Source organism: Stegodyphus dumicola, chromosome 2 (assembly GCF_044657685.1).
Source record: "Stegodyphus dumicola isolate Sdum_Otavi_A_Nest chromosome 2, ASM4465768v1".
In the NCBI taxonomy this organism is placed as follows: domain Eukaryota; kingdom Metazoa; phylum Arthropoda; class Arachnida; order Araneae; family Eresidae; genus Stegodyphus; species Stegodyphus dumicola.
The window spans coordinates 31,646,924-31,674,066 of record NC_140769.1 but is presented as its reverse complement, the minus strand read 5'-3'; the positions used below and the strand labels follow the sequence as shown (position 1 = coordinate 31,674,066).

The 27,143-nt window shown below is 33.3% G+C and overlaps 1 protein-coding gene across 3 annotated transcripts in view; it reads right to left on the bottom strand.

The window, feature by feature from the left end:
- The window catches only part of LOC118195976 (3'-5' RNA helicase YTHDC2-like), a 180,918-nt gene that overhangs the window by 110,872 nt on the left and 42,903 nt on the right, over nucleotides 1–27,143 (bottom strand). For all 3 annotated transcript variants that reach the window (XM_085810550.1, XM_085810549.1, XM_035367326.2), the window contains exons 8-12: nucleotides 20,557–20,611; nucleotides 20,257–20,458; nucleotides 18,660–18,792; nucleotides 10,163–10,355; nucleotides 105–277 (exon numbers count right to left, since the gene is read on the bottom strand). In XM_085810550.1, the coding sequence (XP_085666676.1) occupies nucleotides 105–277; nucleotides 10,163–10,355; nucleotides 18,660–18,792; nucleotides 20,257–20,458; nucleotides 20,557–20,611 (756 nt within the window). The remainder of the gene's footprint in view (nucleotides 1–104; nucleotides 278–10,162; nucleotides 10,356–18,659; nucleotides 18,793–20,256; nucleotides 20,459–20,556; nucleotides 20,612–27,143) is intronic.

Here is a 27,143-nt window from a genome sequence, read left to right as displayed (position 1 = left end):
TAATAATAATAATAATCGCAAAGTTGTGCCAAGGTGGTTTCACTAATACACAAGTACTAAATTATTCACCATAATATTCTAAAATTTACAAAAAAGATATTTACCATCTTCTTGACTAGCACATATTCGTTGCAGAAGTCGAACTATTAATTCATAATCAATTTTATCTTCATCAATACTATGAGTATAAGCATCTAGTAGCAATTTATCTTCTTCAGAAAGTTCTAGTTGCCCATCTACAGAATTTGTTCCATTCTGAGAGCAAGTATCACCATTCCTAAGTAAAGCACACATATAAATTAGATAAACTGGCCATCATTGAGTGCACCATTATACAACATAGTTTTTAATACAAAGCATAACCCTGAATGTGTTCCCATAAATTTATCATCTAAATACAATTACTTTCTAGAGAAGCTGCCCTGGTCAGTATATATGGCATTTCCTTCCGCTTTTTGCATGCCTTCATGGTGTAATGGTAGCACACTCGGCGTGTATTCAAAATGTCCAGGTTCGAGTCCCTGTGATGGCGTTGTTCATTTTTCATGTACTCCGGCTTCAAAATAACCTAATGGTTAGCAATGATGGCTACCATATCAATAGGCCCAGGTTCAATCTCAGAAAAGACTTAAAAGTTTGTAAGTGTAAAATGCCGTTGTAACATAGAAGCATTTAAAATAGTTGGATAGCCAAAAGTTTTCTTGGATGATTTGATGATAGGGGAAAAGGGTTTGATGTTAGGGGAAGATCTTTGGATTCGTAGTCTGGAGGAGGGATTCTCCTTCATGACTGATATAGAGCTATGCACAGTCATATTTATCACTTATACAATGCCTAAGGCTACACAAACAGATGCAATCTTATACTCCTTGCCAAAATAAAATACATGGTCTAGTTCTGATGTTATTCTCAGATAACCAAGATAGGTCACAATAACAACAATGTTCTACCCACAAATAATAACAGAAAACAATTACTGCAGACAAAAGAACTCGCACATAATGTGTTACCTGATGAACTTGGAACTTTTGAAACTTCACTCTGAGATCTGGATAGGTTGATCTACTTTGAGATCCGTACTGTGTCATGAGAATGCCATGGGTGTAGCAAATTCTTCTCTGATTCAAAACTTATGTAAATGTTTGTATAAAGCCTGAATAACAATTTCTCTTCAATGCTGAATGTTATTTTGGAGCATTCTCTTTGAGTTTATAACAACCTATTTCTTGTGTGTATACAGAAAATCCAAATTCATGCAAACAAATGAAGACTGAAATGAATAAAAGAAACAAACATGTAAAAGAATTTTTTCATCTGTTACATTTCAGGAACATGGGTATTTATAAGGTCTACCTGAAAATTCTGTCCTTTTGTAAAGTGAAAAAAAATAATACACTTTTCATACCTTTAATAATATTTATTGTAATACATAATTTTTGTTGTTACCTATGACCTCTTAACAGTGAGATGGTAATTTGTGGCTACCATTTTTGAAAAATATCTTGTCCTTAGAAGCAAAGAACTCAGATAGTGTTTGGCTGACATCAGCTTCAATTTGAATTTTTTCCCCTTCAAAAAATTTTGCAAGGCGAGAAACAAGTGATAATCAGAGAATGCTAGGTCTGGGGAGTATGATGGATGCAGCAAACTTGTCTAGACTAACTCTGTGATTTTTCTCACAATTTCCCAAAGCAGCATGTGGTATGATGTGCTTCCTATTGAACATATTTGGCCTCTTTTCTTTGACTGCTTTGTCTAAATCATCCATTTGCTGACAGTATCTCTCCAAATTAAGCTTTTTATCAGGTTTCAAAAGATCATAATGTTTTTAGTCCTTGAATATCTTAGCACTTACACAGCATTATCTTATTCAGACTCAAGCTTGGTTTAAAGAAGGAGGCAGGTTGTCCGGGCCGACAAAATGCTTTTTTTCTAATGAGGTTTTTGTAGGTAATCCATTTTTCATCACCATTTATCATCCAGTGTAGGTAATTAATTTTTCATCACCATTTATCATCCAGTACAAGAAATGTTCACTTTTGTTCTGAGCAAGTAGAGATGCACACTGTGCAAAAAAAGAAAGGCGGACAGTTCTGCATCTCCCATTCTACTGAGCCGATTGATGAAATTCAAATTGCATTTTTCATATCTGTTTCATAAAGTGTGGATATTTATATAGGATATATATTAGATTTATATGTAACATTGTTCTAACATAAGGATTTTGACACAAAATCAGAATCATTTTTCTTAATTCCTTCTTCTTCAGAATAGTGCAGATTGTGGATTTCAAATGACTGTAAGTCTTTGAAAATTCCGTCACTCTTACACCATGCTTATGTTTATCTATGATTTCTTTCTTAATTTCATGGCTTCCTTCTTTTTATTTGCAGCACTATCTGAGGCAACAATCTTCCTTGAAGGCATCGTGAAATAATTATTTTCACTTTAAATAAATAAATAATAAATTGTTTTTAATAAACAATTGACTCACAAACATAAAAACACATAGCTCAAAGAACGAGTGATCTGACAAGGGGATTCCCTGAGTCGAGCCACATCGGAAAATGGTGCCATGCATATCAACAGCCTGGCTCATTGCTCATTACTCGAGTCCATGCTCGTATTTAGAGACAAATTTTTCACTCACACTTTCCTCGTATCTCGAATTTCTCTTATATAGAGGTGCTCGTATCTCAAAGTTCAACTGCATTATTCAGCTATTTCCCATAATAAAATATTTTATTAAAAAGTATTAATCAGCAAATCAAATAATATGAGAGTTATTCAGAAACTAAGATCTGAATTGCCGTAATTAATAGAACATTGTGTGAACATTGAAATGTGCATGCATACCAACTCCCGGCATGCCTTGCTCGACAAACAATGCAAATTTGCATTGGTATTGTTGCAGTGTGCTGTGTATAGTGTTGGTTCAAAATGGCCATTGATAAGTAAGGCATTGATCAAGTATGAAATACTGAAATATAAGACAACATTTTTTTTTTCCAATATACCATTTTTTCTCTATTTGAAGCCTTACTTGTTGCTAAAGAAATATCATTCAAATAATCCTCATAATAAAACACCTTATTTAAAAATTATTAATCAATGAATCAAATAATAAAAGGGTTAGTTGGAAACTATCATCTGAATCACCATAGCTAATCAAACATGATGCGAATATTGAAATGTGCATGCGTACCGACTCCCAGCATGCCTTGTTCAACAAACAAGCCAAATTCACATTGGTATTGTTGCAATGTACAGTGTCAGCTCAAAATGCTTAAAGCAACTAATCAGCATATCGATTGTGAAATACGGTAAGTGATTTGGTTTTTCACAGCAAGAAACATTTCAGCAGCAGAAATTCATACATAAATAAGCTATGTGCATGGCCCCAATGCAATGAGTGACAGCAAAGTACATAAGTGGGCGAGAGCTCTCAAAACTGACGGGAAAATATCCATGATGAGCCACAATCAGGCCAACCAACAATTGACCCAATGCCATAGACAAAAAGATTCATGAAAACAAGCAATTCAAAATTTCAACTTTAGCATTGGAATTTCTGAATTTGGGTATGACAACTTTGCACAAAATTGTCTGTAAACTAGCAATTTCACAAACTGTGCGCACATTGGGTTCCAAGCTGCTTACTGAGAAACACCAAATGAAGTCTTGTGCTCTTGATTTTTTGGACCGATATCGTAAGGAAGGTGATAAATTTTTAAAAAGGATTGTCACAGGAGACGAGACGTGGGTTTCTCACATGACCCCAGAGTCTGTCAGTCAATGGAATGGTGCCACATGACATCAACAGTCAAAAGTCAAGATCAAGCAGACAATCTTAACACGCAAGATTATGGCAACCGAATTTTGGGATAAACAAGGAGTCTTGTTAGTCAAGCTTATACAGCAAGGCACAACAATAAATGCAGTCACTTACTGCACTACCCTGATTAACCTAAGCATGCAGCAACAGAATAACTGACATGGCCTTCTGATGTCAGCAGTTTTGTTGCTGCATGACAATGACAAACCCCATTCTGTCATTCACACCCAAAATCTGATCAGATCTTTAGGATGGGAACAGACTGTCCACCCATCATACAGTCCAGACTTGGTGCCGAGTGATTTTCACTTGCTCCACTACCTAAAGCAGTTTCTCAGTGGCAAGCACTTCACCACAGATGATGAGGTTAAAGAAGCAGTTCAAGACTGGTTATGCTCACAGGTGGCATATGTCTATGACTTAGGCATACAAAAGCTTGCAGAATGCTATGACAAATGCTTAAACAAATATGGAAACTATGTAGAAAAATAGAGAAAAACATATATGGAATTATATAAAAAATGTTTTGTTTTCGAAAAAAATCTGTGATGGTTTCGGTTTTATAACAAATCGGACATTACTTTCTGAATAACTTGCATAATTTGGACATTCGAAAGCACTGCTGAGATGTTTTGATACATGGTCTTGACAAAAATGGTATTTCTTGTCATAATTTTTTGTTTGAAATGAAAATACATCACAAGAATTATCATCTGCATTTCAAAATTATTACTTGTTCAGAAAAATTTACAGTTCCATACCTGAAGTGGATAGAGAGATTCTAAACTGATGAAATAAATTAAGAGAATTTTCATATTTGATCTATGATTTCCAGAACCACTGGACAGATTTTAATAAAATTTGGTGTGAACATAGGTTGATACAAACAAAATAAACATCCAACAGTTATAATAGACACACATGTTCATGTGCAACACTCATGAGAGTCTGAAGTTAATGAGGGTATGGTTCCCTCTTACAGCCATACAGGCCTCGCAGCGTGATGTCATCCTGGAAATAAGGCAGTATATCATTGCCCGTGGCAATTCGTCCCACTCATTCAGCAACTCTGTTTTCAATTCCTGAATGGTTCTCGGAGGGGGTTGTGAGTTGCAATTGCCCTCCCCAGAGCATCCCAGACATGCTCTATAGATTTGAGGTCTGGAGACCTGGCTGGCCAATCCATCTAACGAATATCCTCACACTTGAGAAATTCGTTGACCAGAAGAGCTCTATGTGGCCTCGCATTATCATTCTGTAAGATGAACTCGGGGCCCACTGCACCCTGGAAAAGGTGAACATAGGGCTCCAAGACCTCATCCCTATACCTCACAGCAGTCACAGAGCCTCTGCCAAAGACATGGAGAAGTGTGCGGCCATCCAACATGATGCCTGCCCAGACTATTACACCACCACTGCAATAAATGTTGATTTCGTGGACATTGGAGGGTAGGTAGTGGGTCCCTGGCTCTCTCCATATGAAAGTACAGCGAGAATCGGTGTTTAGGCTAAAACGGGACTGGTCGGTGAACAGAATGGTCACCCACTGTTCCGTACTCCAATCACTATGTTGCCTGCAACATGCTAATCGGACTCTCCTGTCCATAGACGTAAGCGGGATGCAAACGGCCGGTCTTCTGGCAAACAACTCTCTCTCATTCAGTTTTTTGGAAAGAGTCACCCTTGTTACACGAGTTCCTCTGGCTGCATAAAGGTCCCGAGAAAGCTGAAATGCGGTAGTCCCTCTGTTACGCCTCACTAAAATGGACAAATAGCGATCTTCTCTGACCGTCATCCTGGAAATGGGAACCGTCTTGGACGACCTTGCCCAGGCTTTCTCTCAATAGATCCAGTATACAGGAACTGTTTTCATACATTACACATGACGCTGGGCGTTAAATTAAACTCTCTGCATATCTGGACTTGCGATTGACCTACCTCTAGCCTCCAAAAAATTTGCCACCTCATTCGATCATCTAAACGTTGGTGGTTACTCATTTTTACTGTTCTGATGTGAATTTAACCAATTGCTGCAAGATAACACCAAGAAATTCACCTAGGTGTGCTAGCGAAAGCAATTCGTTTTACCCTCCACACGCTTATAAAGCCTGTTTTTCTGCTGGCTCCACCTACACACACATGTATGCTTATGTATTTGCTATACAAGATTTGCGCATTCTTATCTAGAAGCAGTGGGTTTTCCTTCAGTTCAGATCTTTTCACGCAATTCGATAAAAAATGCAAATTCTTTTAATTTATTTCACCAGTGTATAAATTTATTTAAAGTTCTATTATAAGTTGAATTTTTCACTATTTTAAAGATCGAAAAAGTAATTCAAAATGTCCAAAAAATTCTTGATGTAAAGCACTTAACTATATTTAATGTTATAAAATGATTAAAATCCTGTGGAAATAATGAAATGCACTGAAGTTTGGACTAAATTCCACATTAACACCAATTATTCAAGATTTATCATATGAAAAATCAAAAGACCCTAAAATTAGTGCTGAATAACTTGCAGCAGATTTAGAACAGTTTACAATAAAAGTTAACCCTGAAACAGTTAGAATTATTAGGTCATATATAGATAGAATGGGTTCAACAAAAAGGAAATCCTTTGTCAAAAAATAAAACAATGAAAATGTACATGGTGTTTAATAAGTAAAGATTTATTATGCTGGAACAATGTTATATTTGCAGAGCAGTCAAAATTTAATGATTTATCATATTAGAACAATGCTAATGAGTCACAAAAATTTATATGATTTTGTCTGTTGAATGAATTACTGTTGGTGAAAGCCAAATGAAGAACTGAATCAGAAAAACTTATTGCCTAATGTTATATTTCATAAGCGGGCAGACATTATGGTTTGGAGATGTTTCACTGTTTCTGAGATGGGAAATTTAATTTTTGTAGAAAATATGAATCAGTATAAATATTCTTAATAAAATATGAAAGTATGTCCAAGAGAATTTCGTATGCAGAATGCATTAAAGTTCTATTAAGATAATGATCCCAAACATATACCCTAAATATTTGTGGTTAGTATACAACTGTCTTGAAATTATCAAAACTGCTCCATATTCTCAAATTATTATGAGATTAAATCCTCTCATAGATGCACAGAATGAATTGAAGAAAAGAATAAGAAAACATTATATTTCTTTGAAAGCTCAACTAAAATCAAATTTTATGTAGAAATGGAACAAAATAGAACACTGTTCCATAAAAAGAATTAATTTAACCCATGCCAAAGTGCACGAAAAATGTAATTTTAAAAGGATTTTCAATGAAACACTGAATGTCCCAATATTTTCATGTTTTTATTAAATGTAAACTGTTCCAAATACTTATGCGAGTTCATTTTCAAAACCTTTTGGGTACTTTTTTCCCCAAAAGCATTTTGAATTAACTTTTTTCAAAACAACCAGTTTTAAAGAAGATAATATATGTGAAAGAAAAATAAAATAATTTTGCTAATATATAGCAAATGATATTTGCAAATAAAATTAAAAATACAACAATCCGAAAAAAAATGTGAGCCGCTATAAAACTACTTAGTTGTAGTATGTAACACACTTTTATAATTGCTCAGTCTGTCACAAAACCTTCTGACATCAAGATTGTCAAGCATTAGAATTGACAATCTGTCATAAAGGATAAGCATTTTCTGCCACAACAGATGCAACAACAGTAAGAACTAGTGACTAGCTAGGTCACCTTAAAATAAAAACATCACTGTGCGAAAGATGTTAAGACTCAATCATAAATAGTTTTAATACCAAAAGTTATGGCACATAAATAAGATAACCACTCATCTCATTGAATTATATTTACTGATGGAAGCTGACAATTTATAACACTCTTTTATATATAGCATAAGCATGGAGACATTCAATTTTGATACAAATTGAATCCTAACTTTGCAACATTAATGCCTGATCCCCTACGATGAAGTCAAATTAAAACTTCATTTAATTTACTTCAGGACTATAAAGGAAAGAGAAAGGTTTGAACTGCAATGACAAAATTGTTATTATAATTATTATAAATTGCTAAGACAAAACATTAAAAATGCTACAAAATAATGTTATAAAATAATGTAATAAGTAATAAAAACTTTATCAAACTAGGATAAACCTTCATAAATTGTAAACATTGAAAAACAATAAAATAAAACTTAAAACTAAAAAAAAGACATAAAACTCTAAAATCTCATCTCATAATCTCAAAAAACATAAAACTCTAAAATCTCTATTGGATTAGTTTTTCTTTTTCATAAGTTTAATTTAAAAACATTTATTTTGACAGTTTTATGATGATACCGAGATATTTATGTAAAAAGATGATAAAATGTTACAGCTCAAAAGAGAGATGCAATTTGGATTATTCAGACTAGTTAACTGAAAGAATATTAATGATATATTAGTACATTTCTACAATTAGTTATTATTAGCAGGTTAATAATATAATAATATATTATCTCATTACAATAATTAGTTTGTTTTAAAAGCATATTACAAAATAAGTAGTTCTTGAAATATAAGCACACATTTGCTAATGAATAATTCATATTCTTGTTTTTAACTCTTCAATACTATATCAGCAGTCAAAAAAATTATATTTTAAGCTTTCATTTGCATAATTAAGATACAATAACACGCCGAACAAATATTAATTTAGAAGTCAAACAACAAAATTCGGCGTTATATTTTAAAATTTTCACAGAAAATTTGACTCTGAAAATTCAAAACAAAAACGCTGATTTCTGTTGCTTGACTTATCAAAACTGCTCCATATTATCAAAACTGCCAAATTATCAAAACTGCTCCATATTCTCAGTAAATACTAAATTAATTTTCACTTACATGTTTAACATACCACCAATCAATTTCATTGCAGCATTACATTAATTTATGAGCATCCTTACCTTGCTCAATTAAAACTGACATACACAACTTTATATGAGCTATTCACAAAGGATCAACTATTTTGAAATTATGTTTATTGAATGCAATACAGTACAAAATCCGTAATCCGGACTCGTCAGGACTTTGGCGATTCCTGATTATAGATCATCAATTTAAATCTGGTAAGATGGCATGCCGAAATTATACAATTAAATATATGAAACTGTAATTTAAAGGGTATCAAAATTTCCAAAAAAAATGCTTAATATTTATTTGTTTACTTTATTAAACATTTCTTTCAATGCAAGTTGTTTAAGTTGCTTAGTTTCATGTGATAATACTTTCTCTTTAATTCTATTAAACAGACATAATTTCTTGTTTAGTTACAAAGTTCCACTGTTCAAGTCCTGTAATTGCTGTGTCGAGAATGCCGACTAATTTGTCAATCGAAATTTTTTCGTTTTCAATAACCTCTGTCACTTTCTTCACTATCAGAAGCGAATTATAATGACGAGGAACTTGTTTTAAATCATATCAAAGACGAAGTACATCGAGATGAAATACTACATTTGGTAAGGAATTATAAGCCAAATAAAAAAAAAACATCTGCCCTGAAGATAAGGATAGCGCTGACAAATCAACTTCCAATTCATTGCGTGCCGCGGCGTTCCCCCCGCCGAGCAGCGTGAAATTGTCAATAGAACTTGTCAATAGAAATTTTTTCATTTTCAATAACCTCTCTGTCACTTTCTTCACTATCAGAAGTGGTATTTTCTGGATCTAGAACCATACTACAGATTTCGCCATTTGTTAATTGACTGATGATTGGAGCATTGTCGTCACAATGAAAAACTTCTCTTATATCATCTTCATTTATTACTACTTCTCCCCATTTCTTTACAAAATCCAATAACTGGAAAATTTCACCTTTAGTTTGCCATGTCCGAAAACCTTAAAATTCGCGGCTATCATCTTCATCGTCCTCTCCATGAAATATGGTAGCTGGCCGTAAATTACGCCAAGCATTTTTTAACATATCTGGAGACACATCCTCCCAATGCGCATGCGTAAAGCATAAAAAAAAAAAAAAGTTTATGGCTTTGAGGTCCGGATTATAGATCATTCTGGATAATGGTCGTCTAGATTACGGACTTTGTACTGTATAAAACATCTTGTTACAACATGGAATTGATATAAAAACAGCAAAATAATGAATATTTTAACTAACAAATAATGAAAATATTAAATGTGAAAACAAACAATACTGAAAATACTTAACTATTGGATTTAAATAATAAAAAGTAAAGAAAATTATAAAACAGTATCAGATAAAAGATAAAATTTGTTTAAATGTAACTATACGGATTAATATGCTTTGGAATTATGGCAAATATTTATATACATATCTTACATACCATTGGCTTCTTAATAACTCTCCAATATCTTTATGTCCAAACTGATATGCCCAATCAATTGCTGTCCAACCATTTGAAGATTTGATATGGACACTAGCCCCCAGGACTAATAATTGCTCAACTACATCAATATTTCCTCTACCTGCAGCTAGCATTAATGGACTAACATTTGTTTCACTATGCTGATAGTCAACTGCAGAATGAATAAAAATTATATAGCAACATAAGAAATAAATTATTAATTATAAATCTATAATAAGATGACAGAAGTCAGTCATATGAAGAAAAGACTTGTTTCAGTACCAAGAGCATATGAAATTATGTATGTTTTAATTATATTAAAAATTAGAGTACTATAAATTTAAAATTTCAATAAAGTCAAATTATCTGTAAAAAATTGTATTACTTTAGTACACTGTGCATAACTTTCCTTTAAAATTTTAGCACTACTGTGTACCGTAAACGCTTTGCAGTTTGTTTACCACCCCATGCCAAGTCATGCCACCCTGTTAAGAAAAAAATGGCTTCTTTTTACTATTATGTTTTCCGCGCGCTAAAAGTTTGTTCCTCTGAATCTTTACTTACCAATGAACTTAATTATTTGAGAGCAGTTGCGATTGACCGTGGATTTTCTCCCGTGATTATTGATAAAGCCGTCAAAAAATTTTCAGATTCCCATCAAAGAAGACATTCCACTGTTAGAAATAATATCAATGACCTTGTCGTGCTTCCATTTTATCCTTCTGTTAGCTATAAAATTGCACAGATTCTCCAGAAATTCAATTTTCAAGTCGGTTTCTCCCCTATTAATAAAATTCACCCTTCGATTCTAAAAGATTGCGCTCCTGTCTTGAATTCTTGGAGAATTTATAGTATATCGTGTCAGTGTGGTTTAAGATATATTGGCCAAACAAAAAGAGCGTTGAAGTTTCGTATCAAGGAACATGAATCTTATGTCAGAAAAGGTGAAATTAACAAGTCTTCAATAGCGTATCATAATTGGACATTTAACCATAATCTTGAATTTGGGTCTGCAAAAATTATCCAAAAGGCTTCTTCCATAAGTGAATTGGATTTTCTTGAGGCTTTCCATATTCACAAAGATTTAGCATGTTTAGCTAATGATTTTAAGTCCAATCCAGTCCTTCCTAATGCCTTTAAAATTCTACTATCTTAATTCAGTTACTATTTTTGCCGATAGATGGCGTTACCTCCTCGCATTTGGTACTACCAGAGGGTATAAAAATCCGTTCAGTGGTTGCTTTCCATTATTCGATGTTCAAATTTTGAGTGTGAAGGTGCAGTTGCCCCTCGCTCCCTATTTTTAACTTTTCTTGTCCTGTTTGCTAATTTTTATTGTCCTTTGTGTTATATGTTTGATCAGATAGCCTGGCTCAGTAAAAGTAGGCATCCAGTGTAACTCTGATTGAAAATCCGGTTATAACCACGTGAAGTGCTGATAAGGACCACGTGTTTCTGAGACTTCTTCCCCTTTATTTTTCTCCTTTCTAGATAATTCTTTCTCCTGATGAGGAGGGACCTTTAGCTGCCCTTGAAATCGATTGAGTGTTTCAATATACTTATACTAAGTACAAGGTTGTTTTTTCGATTTTGATAATCAACATATATTCATGAATCTACCATATTCACAAATAAAAATTTACTTTTATTTAGACAAAATCATGTCATTTTCTTCTGGAATATCAGCATAAAGCTCCAAAACTCGAATTCTGGTCTGGTTTTCTTTGCCACTCCATTTCCTGGAAAATTACTAGCCCTAATTTATCATGTTTAGTAATACAGTTCTCTTTAAGTGAGCACTTCTTGTCCTCTAGCTAGCTAGTACAGTCAAAAGTCGTTAATCCGGAGTCGTTGGGACTTCGGCGATTCCGGATTATCGATTTTTCCGGATTATAGATCATCAGTTTAAATCTCGTAAGATGGCATGCAGAAATTCTAAAATTAAAAATATGAAACTCTAATTTATGAAATAAAGAACAATTATGATCTAAAGGGTATCAAAATTTAGAAAAAAAAAAAGCTTAATATTTATTTGTTTACTTTATTAAGCATTTCTTTCAATGTAAGTTGTTTAAGTTGCTTCGTTTTATGACATAATACTTTCTCTTTAATTCTATAAACAGACATAATTTCTTGTTCAGTTACAAAGTTCTGCTGTTCAAGTCCCGTAATTGCTGTGCCCAGAATACCGACTAACTTGTCAATTGAAATTTTTTCGTTTTCACTAACCTTTCTGTCACCTTCTTCATGTCTTTATCCATTTTTTGCAGCAATTCCACTTTTTGTTTGATGGACATCGGAACATATTTTCGTTTTGTAGATCCTTTGGGAGCTCCAGTATCCGAAATTCTATTTGACATAATCGAAAGTTCAAGTTTACTTTTATAAAATTGCTCTTACAGTCTGCAAAAAATAATACGCCGGATCCAACTCGAAGATTAAGGAACAACGCAATCATCAACATTAACTGAAATAGATAATTAGATAATTTTAGCTTATACCATCTGTTATACATAAAAAAAAACGCACGCAAAAACGTATTCTGCGCTTGCGCACACACATATGCGCAGTCGTAAAGGTCTTATGCGCACGCGTAAATGCCTATGCACATGTGTCAACTCGGCGCTTGCGGAGAAAGTTTTTAGTTTTGAGGTCCAGATTATAGATCATTCTGGATTATGGGTGTCCGAATTAACGACTTTTGACTGTAGTATGTTGATAATATAGCTGTCCATAATTTTACCCCATTAATTCTTCACCCAAGTTATAACATCTTTCAGGTTATCATGATTGCCATTTGCAAAAACCTAATTTCTATTTGCAGAAAAGTTTAAGGTTCTTACCCCAGGAATCCTCCATAATTCCTTTCTTGTACTTGACTGATTAATTCTTTTTTTCTCCTTTTGTTTAGGGATTGAAATATTATTCTATTTATATCAGGTTGTCAGCAAGTTCAATAATTAATAATCATTAAATAGCTACTCCTGAATTTTCATAGACTTATAATTACCTGGAAATACTTGGCATGACAAAGAAGGATGCAAAATTAAATGAGATTTAGACTTCATGCACTATGAGAACGTTTCACATGTTGACATTTTCATGGACCATCGAATTCTAGTCTTCTTGCTAACACATGTGTTACTACAAACAAACACAAGATAAAACTGAAAATACGCAATAAAACATCTGGTGCAATAACAGCACCGCCTATACAGAATGGTAAAATAAGGCAAAAAACATTTTGAAATTTAAAATATGACTTTATGCACTATGAGAATGTTTCACATGTTGACATTTTCATGGACCATCGAATTCTAGTCTTCTTTTTAACACATCTGTTACTACAAACACAAGACAAAACTGAAAATACGCAATAAAACATCTGGCACAATGACAGCACCATCTATAAAGAATGATAAAATAAGGCAAAAAAACATTTTGAAATTTAAAATATCCACCTCTGGCTGAATTCTCATGTTCAGGATGACTGTTTAGGAAATGGACAGCATTTGGAAATTAGATGCTGATAAAGTCCAGCTGATGCTTTTACTTCAAAAACTCAAGCGACTCTTTTTCCAGGAAAAACTTCTGTTATACTTCAAAGATTCTACTTCAGCAGAGGAAACTCTTTGAGAGTCCCCTTTTCACAAAGTTGCAGTTGATTCAGATATTCAGATATTTTCTTGAATATCGATTCAAATAATACTCATCTTGACCAAAACTGATTATGAAGTTGCTGACTCAAATGCGATCTTGACTTAAAACGGAGAGACTTTGTTGGTACTTTATCAGAAAAGGACATTATATGAGCACCTATTAAAAAGTGTCCTAAAGAAAGAGGAGTCAGTGGCCTGTAATTAAGACATGCTTCAATCTGTATTACTAGACTGCAAAGTTCCTTAGAAGTTAAGATAGCTTTGAATAAATGTTGCTTGGCGGATTTGATTCCAGTCTCCCGCAATCCTCCGAAATGTAGAGCTAAAGGTGGGATAAAATGCCATACAACAGATTCTTGAGCTGCAAAGTTTTGAGTTTTAGCAGAATAGAGAAGCACTCATTGCTCTTTTATATAGGTTGCTGCTCCTCTAAAATTCATTGTGTTATCTAAATACAAATTTACTGGTTTTCTATGTTTGGAGATAAACCATCTTAAAGCCCCTAAAGAGGCATCTGTTGATAAATCTGAAACAATTCTAGGTGAACTGCTTTAGTGGCAAAGCAAATGAAAAGAACAAATGATTTAATTCTTATGTAACTGTGCATTAGATTACGCTTTGTTATGAATAGCCCACCAAAATTAAGTCTAACGTTCAAAAATGGCTCTGCGAACAATAAATCTACTGGAAGGCAAGTCTGCCATGACGGTATTGCATAGCTTCTACTCCAGTCATAAGTAAGTCAAACATTTGGATAGAATTCGTCAAACTGCATCTCTTCCAGAAGGTATCCAACACTTTTGATGGGTACAATACAAAGTAAGTTGAGAACCACTATGTAAATGAATTTTGTGATAATTGCACCAATAAGGTAGTGAATAGGCGACTCTTTGTTATAAGAATTTGATGTTTTTGATTTTGATCTATGCTATAGTTAGTTCATCACCCTATTACTCTAATAATTCCATCTCCATCAAGGAACGCATTTGTTGGAATCAGTTTGAAGTCTCTTTTTTACATAATTGTACTAAAGCTTGAATTCTAATTTTTTAAATGAGCTTAACTATAGAATGAGTTGCTTCTTCAAGCTCTCCAGATGCTAATACAGAATCTGTTCGCACATGTTTTAGATGATTCTGTTTCACTGTAAAAAACTCTTCTGCTTGGAATTTTTTTTAACTGCAACTATATTTTTGAAAGTATAAATTATCATCTCCTATTTGACAGTTTTGTTTTTCACAATGCCACTTTCACAAAAGCAATGGATGAAAGGCTATGTTTCTGTTCTTCCCAAAGAAAATTATTCATATCTAGTTATTAAAAAATGTTGTGAGACCCATAGTTTTTCGATATCTAAAGCTATGATACGTAATGTTGTCAACAACAAAGGGGCAAGAATGCCAAAATTTAGCTTCAAGTGGAAAAACTGTTCCAAATACATATGCAAACCAAAAAAAACAGAATGTTTGGAATACTGCAAAAGCAAGATCTTTAATTTTAAAAGAAAATCTGCCAATTCAAAGGACAGTTGCAAAATCATCAAAATGCTCAGTGTCAACCGAAAAAAAAAAAAAAGTGAGTAATGCTTGACTTGAATCTTTAAAATGCGAAAAAACGCTGTCTTTCTCCATGACTTATCGCCGAACGCAGAACACACTGCAGAATTGTTTGTGAGAAACATTTATCTGTACAATAACAGATAAACAATGTCACAATAGATGAATCTTGAGTGTACTTAAATGACTGCAATAAAGAGAGATCCATTTATTATCATTAAAAAAGGAGGGAAAAAAGATCTTAAAACATGGTTCGAGGAGTCTAAAGAAAGTTTTTCTAAGGGATTTATGATTATTGCTGGTTTTTCATATAACAGCAAATTAAAAGTAAAGAGAGTACAGAAAAATGTTAAGCTCAACTCCACATACTATCAAAAACATATTTTATACCCAATTTTCAAGCATCAAATACCTTTAGATCAAAATAACATGCCAATCAAATATTAATTTAGAAGTCAAACAACAAAAATCAGCATGATATCTGCAAACTTTTACAGGACTAGTTTTGGTGGTTTTACTGAACCATCATACTCAGCTGCCAAAGAGCAAATGAATGAGATAAGATATTGTGATAAGATAAGAATGTTTGGACAGTAATTAAGCTACTGGCGCCATCTATTGATGAAGCAAGAAAACTAAACAATAATTTCCTTAAAGGCTGACTGTAATGATGAAATGGAATTAAGAGTCGTTAACTAGAACAGAGAAATATTTTTTTAATATGAAACGCTTCTAGAAATCTAATTCATCAAATGGAAAATGTTTTTTGAATAATTTTTGCTACAGAAAAATAGAAAGTGTGATTTGGGTGCCAACAATGCTGGGCAACAGAAGACTTCTGTGTTTCCTTTTTCCTAACATTTTGCTCTTTGGCAGATGAGGATGATGGTTTGGTAAAATCATCTAAACTAGTCCTGTGAAAGTTTGCAAATATAATGCTGATTTTTGTTGTTTGACTTCTAAATTAATATCAAATACCTTTTCTTTACGCAAAGTACGATCAGTCAGTAGAACTGCATCAAGATAAAGCAAGCAGTGACACGTCTTTCCCAGAAAAATGGAACTAGAAAAGGGTATCCCTTCACTCATATCCCTATTAAATATCCCGTATTTTTTGCGCTTTTGGACTTTTAAAAAGCAGATTGTCCAAACGTCGACCTACAACTTCCCCAGACTTTGAAAAGTTATTCGAGAGCAATGTAATAAAATACCTCTTCTGATACTACAAAAGGCTTCATTGTCTTAAAAATTACAGTGTATAAAGATAATGGAAAATAAGAATTATCAAACAGAACATTTGAAACATACAAATTTTAGGTAAAATATTTCTGCAATTACAATGAAAATTGTCAAAAAAATGTGCAAACAGCCCTTGTACACCTTTTATTCTTTAATTCTGAGCTTGTATTTTGCAGTTTCTAATGAAATCTAAACATCACAAAATCATTCTAATGCATTTTGATGAGAATTTTGAAATAACTTCTAACATAGCAATAACTTAAGGTGTATCTGAAATGGTGATGTTGACTAACAGAAACAATTTTTCTTTGTGTCTGATATCAGCCATGCATGCTTCTTGTGAATCTCCATGCAAACAGAATATATTATAATGGTACAACCATTGACAGCCATGCCACAGCAAAGTGTGACATTTCAGTTCTGCTGCAGAAATACCTCTTTAGGAACAATCTGCTGGATTTCCTTGACTTTCATGCAATTCCATGAAGCTTCTGAAGAGGAGCCTTGAATTTTTGATATCCTATTAGCAACAAAACTTTTGCATCTTTGAGATGAACTTAGCCAATCTAAAACCTGAGTATTGCATAGTCCAATCAATACAAATATTCTTCCTCGAGGATGTTGAAATAACTTTACAGTCTAGAAAGAAGACCTGAACATAATTCAATTCTTGGCCCTGTTATTGTCTTCACAGGAGCAGCTTTTGTTTCTGAAGTAATTAATGAAAAATGGGATGTTCCATTTTCAAATTCTGTTCTTAGATAAAACACTGCAGCATATGCATGTTCAGACAGATTGCAAAATCAATTAACTGCACATTTTTAATACATGTGCTTTTCATCAAGAATTGTGAAATCTTGATTTCAGCTAAATGCTCAATTTGATGTTTAAAGAGGTTCCATACTTGAGAAACATCATTAGGTAATAAATCATTCCATTCAATATTTTTCTTCCATTAATGCTGCATTAGGATTTTTAACTAAATTGTTGTGCGTGATAAAAACCCAAGAGGATCCTAAATTTTTGCAATGGTTGACAGCAGCTGACGTTTTGGTATAACACCATTAGTAGGTAGGTTTATTTTAATTCTGAATACATCTTCTTTAGCATCCTATGTAATTCCTAGAATTGTATGGATTTGATTATCTTCATTCTGCCAAAAGTCCACTCGTCTTCTTAGTTCTTGGGGTAAAAGTTCTATGACTGATGATTTATTTGATACCTAATTCCTTATTGGAAGACTGGCCTTTATCAATGAGTCCGATAATTTTGGGAGACTGATAACAAATCTAACACCAGAATTTCGATTAAAGTGATTTAAATGCCTTGACCTTCCACTTCATTCAGTATACTCACATCTGGAACTGACTCAACTTGCCAGAATTTTTTTTCATTAAATTTTCAATGGCTACTGAAGCATGACAATTGAGTAAGGAATTCTGAATTTGATATGAAACAGACACTCCTCCTGAGATGATCCAACCCAATTTTGAATTTAGAGCAGAAGGTTGGTTTTGATTTCTCAATATCATTCCAGTTCGAATTAAATCTAAGAATATATCTGCACCCACAATGATACTAATTCAGAAGACAAACAACAAAAATCAGCGTTATATTTACAAAATTGATTTTTGTTGTTTGTCTTCTGAATTAGTATTTATTCGGCGTGTTATTGTGTCTTAACCCACAATGATGTCAATTCGCCTATTCATATGAAAAGAAGGGTCTGCCAATTGTCATCCTTTCAGATGAGACCAAGTGAATTCTGATATGTTGAAGAATTACGTGATTAGATTTTTGAAACGAAAGCTCTAGCTGATTATAACACGATTCAGTGATTAAAGATGTTTTTAAAAACCATTATCAATTAAAGCACAGCAGTCAAGAAACTGTCCTTGATTATTTTGTGCTCTAAGGCAAGCAAATTTGAATTATAATTCTTCACATTCCCTGTGAAGCAAACCATTGAACCAAGTATCACTTACATATGAAAATTAAAAAAAAAAATTAAAAAAATCTTACCACAAATGTTTTCTGACAAAATAAGTTGCATTAAATGTGTAAAATCATCTGTTCCAGACATCCAGCTTTCTTCTATAGCTTTGTCCATAGCAACAGCTAAATGAGGATCTAACTCTACTCTTTCTCCTTCAATCTTGATAAGAAAGAAAAAAAGGAAAAACATTTAATAATGGAAAACAAATATGAGTACATTGAAAAGCTTCAAAAATCACCATTACATATTTTTTTTAATAATTTGAATGTTGCTATACTGATAAAAGTTTCATGTGAAATTAAAGTAAACCTGAACATGAACTGTCAGTTTTCCCTCCTTTAAACAAGCATCTGAGTCACACAGCCTTGAGTGTTTTTGTTTACAAATGAAAACAAAGTTGAAATTGTCATGAAATATTTACATCTAAAAGATAAAGCTGCAAGTGGAATCAAATTTAGATTGTATGTTATCACCCTCATTTTATACTCTGAATTTCGAGATTTTGGAACTCAGTAGCCACATTCACAGAACTATGAACTGTCTTCACGGTGTCCAAAAATAGTTGTTGCACTACAATTTATGGATATTGTTACGAAATGTACAGGCATGGTAAAATAGCTTGCACAGGCATGGTTAAATAGCTTATACGCAAAGGAAGTTTAGGGTTGTCATGAAATAGCAAGGAAGGCAGGGTTGCCGCATTTGGCGAGAAATCGCCCATTTGGCAACAAAATTGGTGATATGTCATGGACAGATGGAGAACCTTCTGGAACGAATCCTTACCGGTTTAGCCCAGAATGTTCTCGAACACAAGCCGAAAGCTATATAAACCCTGCTGGTCTGCAGTCAGTTAGTGTGTGTGTGCCTCGTCTAGAGTGCGAGTTAGTTAGTATCGAGTTGGTGTCTCGTCTAACGAGCCAATCCCTGCGGAGTCGATCAACTTGACAGCTGGGCAGCGAGTGCCGAGTGGGTCGTCGAGTGTCCTGATGAATACTGGCTAATAAAGTGTGTTTCGATAGTCCATCAAGTGCTGTCATCGTTATTCACTCCAAATCCACACGAACCCCATACGAACGTGAAGGAAGAAAATAATGTAACAACTGGTGTTAGAAGAAAAAAAAAACGCAACAATATATTCCACTGGGGGGGTTGAAGTCAATTTCAGGAAGGAATTAAAAAGATACAGAAACACTAGACTATGCGCATTGAGCTGCAAAGGAATTATGTCAGAAAAAAGTACAACTTGAATCAAATATATTTTATTTTACTTGGCATTCTGGAAACTTTTCTCATTACGTTCAGAGTACATTGCTAATGTAAAATTTTTAATTTTGTACAACCACAAAACAAAAGGTAAAAAATAAGATACATGAAAGTAAAACTTTTTAAAAATTATTTACATTAGATTTACTTTATTTCAATCATGTTTCTTTAGGTCTTTTTATTTTTAATTAAATTGTTTTCATACTAAATTTAGAGCTCACAGAATTTTATGCTTTACAGCAGAATTAAAAAAAACTTAACAACAAAAATAAATTATATCAGAATTGTATTTTAAAAATTTCCAATCAAATAGTCTTTTCATGATATTTTAATTAATAAAAGAGTAAATAACTTGCTTACTTCACTGCAGTTCAATGAAAGCTCATCTATATTAATATCCTGATAATAGTTACTATTTTCTGTTCCTTGAGATGGTGCATTAGAAGAGGAAGCAGCATATCCAGGTTGTTGAACTGAACACCAAGAATCTAATTTTTTCCTTGATTTTTGCTTCTCAAAATCTTTTTTATATTTGATCATAGCCTTGTTTGTGTAACATGTTCTACAAGAGTTAACAGTTTGATTAATTTAGATTTACTAAATGTGTGTTATAAAAAAAATGTGAAATTATCTCATAAATGAATATTAAAAATTGTTTACCCCTTAAGTACATCTTCAAGGAAAAATGTTTTCACATCATAAACTCTCCCAGGAACTGAAAAACAAATAAATAACTACTTAAAAGTATAGAATAAGTATATACATATTAAATGATTAAAAAAGAGAAATCACGCCAGAAAAGTCTGGCAATGCCACAGAAATGAATAAAGATAAATTTCGGCTCAACGCCTCATTATCATCAAGTCAAGACTATTACAAAAGAACACACATGCAAATACTGGGCTAATTACCTTGAAGGTCTTAATACTGATGATTATTCACTCTGAAAAGCTGCTTCAAGGTATAAAAGATGCTACACAAATACTCCACCCCTTAAAGACCCCATTTCAATCGCCTATACAGAAACTGAGAAAGCTCAGTCTTTAGCAGATCACTATGCTATTCAGTTTAACAATAACAACATTCCTGACCCACACACAGAACAAACAGTTACGGATACTATTACACAATTCTTCTCACAAACATGCACTAACAACAGCACCGTAGTTAATTCGGCAGATGTTCTTAACTATATCGAAAATATGAAAGAGAAAACGAGTCCTGGCATTGACCAAGTTACAAACAAAATGATAGAAAGTATGGGACTCCTGATGACATGCAGACTGGTAAGAATCATCCAGTACATCATCCATTTCTGATACTTTCCTATTAAATGGAAAACAGCCATTATTGTACCTATTCCAAAACCTGTAAAAACCTTAAGCAAAGCAGAATTGTACAGACCTATAAGTCTGCTTCCAACCTGCAGCAAAATTGCCGAATCCATCATTCTAAAAATTACTCTAAACTATGCTGAAGAAAGAGAAATCTTAATGCACAAGCAATATGGCTTTAAAAAATATCATTCTACTGTTCATCTATTTTATAGAGTTACGAAGTTGTTATCATCTGGATTGCAGCAAAAAGCTAGCACAGCAACAATATTCCTTGATATAGCTAAGGCATTTGACCGTGTTTGGCTCGATGGCCTCATATACAAATTAACCAAACTGGGCTTCTTAGATTACATCATTACAATACTTTCTTCCTATCCCTCAGATAGATACTTTGTCATTCGCATTAATAACAACTACTCAAATACACAAAAAGTGTTTGCTGGCATACCCTAGGGAAAGCCACTTGCAACCTTCCTCTATAATATCTATGCGAACGATATACCACACACTCAGAACACAACAATCACTATGTATGCTGACGACATGGCGATTCTCTCACAAAATGCATCTATTAGCTCAGCTATCCAACATCTTCAAACCCATATCCACACACTAGAGTCTTGGCTAAGCAAATAAAAAATTAAAACCAATGTTGACAAGATCCAATCAGTCATCTTCACTAGGAAGAGAAATATCCTAGAAAACCTGATCTTCTATGATATCACCATTCCCTGGACTAAGAAAATCAAGTACCTCAGTGTAATTCTAGATCACCACTTAACATGAAACCCCCACACTAAACACATAATTTCTAAGTTTTGAGATAGTAAAATCAGACTCGAAGTTTATTATTAATAAGTAATATTAAGTTTCACCCCCTTTAAAATACGTCTATGACAATGGGTCGATCGCAATGCATTTTTTAGAACAAAGTAGATCTTTTGTATACAAAAATTGCCCCCATCTGATGCACACCATGCAAATAAAAGAGCACAGATGACACAAACAAGCATTAATGTATGATTGTTGTGAAAACTATTTCATACCCGAGACACGGCAAAATTTGAATTTGGTTGGTTTACCTGATGATGCAAAAATTATCCTGATTGTAGATAACTGTTTGGCTCATATTTCACTTAAAGTTTTAATGAAAGATAATATATCAGTAGTATTCTTTCCTCCGAACTATATGCCCATCATTCAACCATGGATATTGGAATAGCGCTCACTTTGAATTGCAAATAGAAAGTCACATTTTTAAAATCCATATTAAATTTTTTGAATAATGGGCAAGACTATACAAGAATTTTTGAAATATTTTAACATAAAATCTGCTGTGTGGAGAGTCACAAGATCGTGGGAGGATGTACCTCCAGGTATTTAAAAAAATGCTTGACATAATATATGGCCATTTACCATATTTCATGGTGAGGATGATGAAGATGATAGCCGCAAATTTGAAGGTTTTCGGATATCGCAAACCAAAGGTAAAATTGTCCAAGTTAATGGATTTTGTAAAGAAATGTGGAGAAGTAGTAATAAATGAAGATGATATAACAGAAGTTTTTCACTGCGATGACAATGCCTTAATCATCAGTCAATTAATGGACGGCAAAATTTGTAGTATGGTTCTAGGTCCAGAAAATACCGCTATTAGTAGTCGAGAAAGTTACAGACAAGTTACTGAAAATAAAAAAATTTCGATTCATAAGTTAATTGGAATTCTCTACACCCAAAACTTGAATAAAATAGAATTTTGTAACTGAAAAAAAAATTATGTCTGAAAGCATTAGCACAAAAATCGAAGCAACTTAAACAACTTACATTGAAAGAAATGTTTAATAGAAAAAAAATATTGAGTGGGTTTCCCCCTCCCTGCAAATTTTGACACAATTTAGATCATAAATGCTTCATTATTTCATAAATCACAATTTCATATTTGTAATTTTTTTAATTTCTACATGCCATCTTACTAGATTTAAACTGATGATTCAATATCTGGAAAAATCCCAAATCAGGAACTGCTGAAGTCCCGACGGTCCAGACAGATCTCAGACTTTGTACTGTATTACACACACACATATACATACAGGGTGCATAGGAAAATTCCATCAACTTGAACATTCTTGCGAGCCGAGAGAGCCACAGCTATGCATGTAAGGTAACTGTATATTAAAGCGGCTACGCCAGCAACCTAATGCAAACGACAGCAGTACCCCTCGTGGCAAAATCTGGAAGATAGGCATTGCAAATCGAAAACGAAAAGAGATAGAGCAAAATTTCCAATTAGAAAGTTTTAGAACATAAATTAGTTAGTTCAAAATGACATTTAGTTCACACGGATAAGATAAACTGTCGACTGTATGCCCAAAGATGTCTGCAATCGATGCATTCCATTTTGTGTAAACATTTGAAAGGAATAGCCACAGGCATTAAGAAATACACATCTTTTTATTGCAAAAAATACCTACTTACATCAATACAATTTGATAACATCACATACACATGCACAAAAAAAAAAAAAAGTAAACTATCACATAGTGATAGGAAGTTAATGTTGTCTGCCATCGAGATTATAATGAGGTTTCAGATTATGCCGTTTGTATGAAGCAAAAGCCAACATCTTTTAAACTAAAATTTTAAATGCATTGGAAAATAAAGTTTTACTGATGTTACAGTAGAGTACGATGTCACAATTTGCAATTGCACACAGCTACATTTCCAAAATCTGAATATGGAGAGTAGAATCATCACACACCTATTGCGCACATCTTTGGGTATACAAGCAACTATTTATCTTATCCGTATGAACCAAATGTCATTTCGTACTAATTAATTTATGTTCTAAAATTTTCTAAATTTTCTAATTGTAAATTTTGCTCTATCGCTTTTCATTTTCGATTTGCAATGTTCATCTTCTAAATTTCACCACTAAGGGCACTGCCGTTATTTGCATAAGGTCAGACACAGCTGCTTTACTATACCACTACCTCTTTTGCATAGCTATTGCTCTCTATATCCGCAAGAATTTTCAGATTACAAGGACTTTCCTATGCATCCTGTCTATATATATATATGTAGAGAGAGAGAGAGAGAGCTTGGCCTCTTGAGAGTTAAACCAAAGAATGCTTCCAAAGCTTTTGGTCAATAATCTTCAATATAAGGGCCATCTGGAATCAATCCACAGATTACTGTTACTGGAAAACAAAATAAATTATTGGCAGCTTCTGCAATTCCCCCCCCCAAATTCAATTTAAAAGTATATCAATTAATTCAAGTGTTGAGCATTTGAGAGTGTACAGCAAAATTCTGAAAACTAGCAAATTTCAGATAAGTAGTGGTAATTATATGAATTACATATTTAGATGAAATGAAACATGCAAATGCTAAATACATTACTGTTCAAAATTATGATTTCATTCATAAAAACATCGATTTTTAAAAAAATGTTGAATGAAATCAAATGCATTTATTTGGGAAGATACAAAATATCATACAGGATGAATACAAATTAAAAAATTAAAATGAATGCGTGTAACACAAAACTAAATTTTTAAAAATATAATACAGTCAAAAGTCGTTAATTCGGACACCCATAATCCGGAATGATCTATAATCCGGACCTCAAAGCTACAAACTTTCTGCGCATGCGTCACGTTCATGCATGCGCACAGGCGTTTACGAGAGTGCATAAGACCCTTACAGCTGCGAATATGTTTGTGCGCATGCGCGTTTAATGTGTAACGGAGTTATACGCTAAGCTAAAGTTATCTAATTCAGTTAATGTTGCAGATTGCGTTGTTCCTTAATCTTCGAATTGGATCCGGCTTATTATTTTTTGCAGACTGTTAGAGCAATTTTATAAAAGTAAGCTTGAACTTTCGATTATGTCAAATAGAATTTCCGATATATATTTACTACAAAGCGAAAGTATGTTTTGAAATCCGAAATCTGTTTATCAATTTCACGCTGCTCTGCAGCAGAGGGGGGGGGGCAGAAACGTCATTATTAGATTATGATAGATTAGAAAGATTATGTCAAATAGAATTTCCGATATATATTTACTAATATGTAATTTGTATCTACAAAGCAAAAGTATGTTTTGAAATCCGAAATCTGTTTATCAATTTCACACTGCCGATTGGAAGTTGATCTGTCAGCACTATCCTTATCTTCAGAGCAGATGTTTTTATTTTATTTGGTTTATAATTCCGTACTAAGTGTACGGAATTATTAAGTGTAGTATTTCATCTCATCTCGATATACTCTTTGATTATGATTTAAATCAAGTTCCTGGTCATTATAATTCGCTTCCGATAGTGAAGAAAGTGACCCAGAGGTTATTGAAAACGAAAACATTTCGATTGACAAATTAGTCGGTATTCTCAACACAGCAATTATAGGACTTGAACAGCCGAACTTTGTAACTAAACAAGAAATTATGTCTGTTTAATATAATTAAAGAGAAAGTATTATCACATGAAACGAAGCAACTTAAACAACTTACATTGAAAGAAATGTTTAATAAAGTAAACAAATAAATATTAAGCTTTTTCTTTTTGTAAATTTTGATACCCTTTAGATCATAATTGTTCTTTATTTCATAAATTACGGTTTCATATTTTTAATTTTGTAATTTCTGCATGCCATCTTACCAGATTTAAACTGATGGTCTATAATCCGGAATCGCCGAAGTCCCGACGAGTCCGGATTAACGACTTTTGACTGTATACGAAAAAGGAATCTTAGAAAAAAAGTAATTCTCGGTTTTTGACATGAAAGAAATTAAAAATACATAAATAGAAAGTTTCGATTTAAAACTGTTCAAATTCAATCTCAATGCCTCAGACAGATATAAAAGACAGATTGTAGATCCTCTAATGGATGCATACAGAGGAATATATCTACTGTATACAGAGGAATATATTCCACTTCCATTATTGTCTGCCCTGCTTTTAAATGGTTAACAGTTCTCCAAAAATCATTCTAACTGATACTTCAGTACCATAAAAAAAACTACTTTGACTCGAGACACCCCAAAATCAAAAATATTAACCTAAAGAACTTTGTGCAGAAATTACTTTTTGCAAAGCGCTTGCCATGTCTACAGATGACATCATGTCATTTATTTGTATTTTAGAAATAAGATAATACTGAACTCGATAATGATAATTAGGTTTGTCATTTATTCATCCAATGAAAAAATAAATCAGATTGAACAGTTACTTTATGAAAACGAGAATGCCTTCCTTTCTTTTTTTTTCCAAGGAAGGGGAGTAGTTGTTCGGTGTCTGAAAGAGTATTGCTTGGCAGCATTGTTTTACGCCAAGCAGAGTTTGGCTTTAGTGTAACCCCTAAAGTTATTTCGTTTTTGCTTTATTAGTATGAATGATTTCTGACTTGATGTAAGAGCATATGGTTGCTCGCTCTTTAGCTAAGTTACATAGGTAACTATAAGCACATGCGTGTGCTAGTATTCAATAATGTTGTTTTTGTTAAAATAAAATTGTTATTGTTAATATTACAGTCCACTTACTGAAGTTAAGTATCATTAAATAAGTTCGAGCTATCTTCGGCAAGAACAGTTTGGTCTCACGTTAGCCGGAGAAGAAAATGGCTACTAATATTGTTTCATTGAATCGCCAACGCGGCGTAGTGAAAACGAAACTCGGAGCTTTGATAAAATTCCTTGATGAGTATAAAATGGAGGAGAATAAACTCAACCATGATGTTATTATGAAGACTAAATTGGATTCTTTGTTGGAATTAAAATCTCGGGTTAAACAACTCATAGTGGAATATACCAATTTGCCAGAGGAAATTGACTTGAAGAATAATCTAAGCATTACACAAGAATTGGAAGAAAGCATCGAAGAGTTCGAAGTAAGATTTAGAATTTTTCTTTCTAAT